This window comes from Populus euphratica, unplaced genomic scaffold (assembly GCF_000495115.2).
Source record: "Populus euphratica unplaced genomic scaffold, PopEup_1.0 scaffold157.1, whole genome shotgun sequence".
Lineage (NCBI taxonomy): Eukaryota > Viridiplantae > Streptophyta > Magnoliopsida > Malpighiales > Salicaceae > Populus > Populus euphratica.
In genome coordinates, this window is record NW_011500044.1 from 330,127 (window position 1) to 332,493 (window position 2,367).

The 2,367-nt window shown below is 38.0% G+C and overlaps 1 protein-coding gene across 1 annotated transcript; it reads right to left on the minus strand.

Moving 5' to 3' along the window:
• Window positions 1-222: 222 nt before the first annotated feature.
• On the minus strand, window positions 223-2,082 carry LOC105107376 (myosin heavy chain kinase B-like). Its single transcript, XM_011001276.1, has 2 exons — window positions 608-2,082; window positions 223-406 (listed from the first exon to the last, which is right to left on the minus strand). Exon 1 carries the CDS (start codon window positions 1,869-1,871, stop codon window positions 621-623), a length of 1,251 nt encoding a protein of 416 aa, XP_010999578.1. The 5' UTR covers window positions 1,872-2,082; the 3' UTR covers window positions 223-406; window positions 608-620.
• Between the last annotated feature and the right edge of the window lie 285 nt (window positions 2,083-2,367).

Consider the following 2,367-nt stretch of genomic DNA (forward strand, 5'->3'; position numbering starts at 1 on the left):
AAAGGTTGTAAGAAACATAAGAAGTTAAGAACATATCTTAGGGTTCTTTTCCTGTGTTGGTGGGGTAGCAATGTCATGTTCGTCTGTGACAATGCCCATGTTCTGTGGTATTTGTCCCAAAGCTCAACTCATTAAGCTTAATTTTGTCCTTGGCAAAACACAGATTCCAAATTAGGGATTCTTAACTCTACTTAACCTCTGAAATTATGCAGATCAACCATGTAAATGACAAAATAAATATTTCTTTCATTCATTGACTGATTCCTTCAACACACTAACTACAAGTTATAGAAATGTAAAACCTGTATAATACCCCATTCCAAGAAGAAAAAAAATTCACAACACTCTAGAATATATATACCACAGATCTTGCCCTAGATGAGCTGCATCATCCAAAGCTTAAGCCCTAAAAACAACATACCAAAAATCAAAACCTGGAAAACAAAAAAAGGAAAAAAATTCAAACTGATCCTCTAAGGATTCCTCTAAGGATTCAATTTTCCCTCTGCTCTTCACACTTGAATCTTAATAAAAAATATAAAACCAATTTAGAAGCACTGCAAACACATGAAAAAAAATACTGGGAATCAGTGCTTCAAGACTCAAGCTTGAAGGCCCTACTAACACAAGCTGATGGACTTTTCCTCTGTATTCTGTAATGTAGAGTGCTTGGGCACCCACCAGACCCTTAAACTCTTGTCAAGGCCACCACTGTAAAGCAAGAACCCACCACCAACAATATTAGGTGATGCTTGTAGACACTTGACAGGCCCTTCATGGCCATTTATGACCCCAACCTTGGAAAGCTTACCAAAAGCCTCTCTCTTCCATATACCAATATTCTTATCAGCTGATCCACTAAACAAAAACTCCCCCGCTAGACAAATGCACAAAACAGCCATTTGATGTGCTTTTGTCTCAGACACCATCTTCCAACTCACAAAATCATAACTCCCTTCCCACCCCATCACAAACCCATCTGATCCTCCTCCATAAACCCACTTTCCATCATCTGAAACAATCACTGAATTAAGCGAAACATCTTTATGACCCTCTAAAATCCCCTTCAAAGAATGTGAACTCTTTCCCTCTTTCCCCCAAGCCTTAATTTTCCCATCTGCAGATGCTGAATAAACTATCCCTTTACAGGCCACCAATCCATTTATAGCATCATCATGAGCCTTAATTGACTCCAAACACTTCAAATCTGATATCCTCCAAACCTTAAGAGTCTTATCCCAAGAACCAGAATAAATCAACCCATTATAAACAGTTAGACAAGAAATACTATCGGCATGTTCAATCCATAACTTCTTATGATGCCTCCTAGTTTGCACATAATTACTTTGCTTCATGAACTTCCCTAAATAATCCTTTGTAGTAGGCAGTGTATCAACAAGCCTAAACACATTTTCAGACCTCCTTGACACCTTCCATACTCTAATTCTACTATCTTGATGAGCAGTAAAAACCTTATTGCCAACAGAAACTAATGCCTTAACAGAACCATCACCTTGACCAAACTTTGTAAACAACCTCAAATCAGGCTGTTGCCAAACTATAATATCCTTGCCTTGAGAAGCACTTAAAATGAATTCCCCACATAAAGCCAAGCAAGAAACTGGTCCAACATGACCTGATAAAACAGCCAAAGGCCTATATGTATAAGCCCCAGATAGAGATTTGCTTGGATAATCATACTTGACATCTTGAAGCTCAAAACGAAATGATATTGCCGGGCTATCTTCACTGGCTTCACTGCTGCAAATACTGCTGCTGCTGCTAGTACTACTCATGCCAATAGTACTTGTAGCTGCTGCAAATAATAATGGAGTTGAAGGAGTTGTGATTTCTGACGCAAGAAGATCCATTGAAGCGACCGCAAACCAGTCTGGAATCTTGTTTCTTGGTCTGAAAAAAAGGTTTTTCTTGGTCTTTGAGAGAGACAGAGAGAGGAGCGGAGAGAGACACGGATTTCTTGACGGAAAGCTAAAGTATTTGGTGAGAGAGTATTTAAATGATATTTAAGGAGGAGGTCCAACGGCTACTTTGAAAACGTTGTTTGATCCTGAAAAAGTAAGCTATGGACCTCCGTTTTTTAAACTCTCTTTTATTTAATGGAGGATTGAGCTTAGCTGTTATGGGCCTTGGGGCTTTTATTAATTTCATTTTTTTGGCAATCATGACAGTGATGTGAAATCTGTGTTCACTAGACACAAAATTCTTGTATCATAGTTATAAACTCCTCCTAATCTCCTCAATTAACTCGATAATTTACTGAATCTGTCATGCTGAAACAACATCAAGAAACAATGCTGTTTTGGTATTAAGAAGAATAAAATTAATTAACTTGCAAGTTCATGAAAA

Bases quoted from the DNA above. Each gene is read 5' to 3' on its own strand.
- LOC105107376 (XM_011001276.1), bottom strand. From the start codon at position 1,871: ATGGATCTTCTTGCGTCAGAAATCACAACTCCTTCAACTCCATTATTA.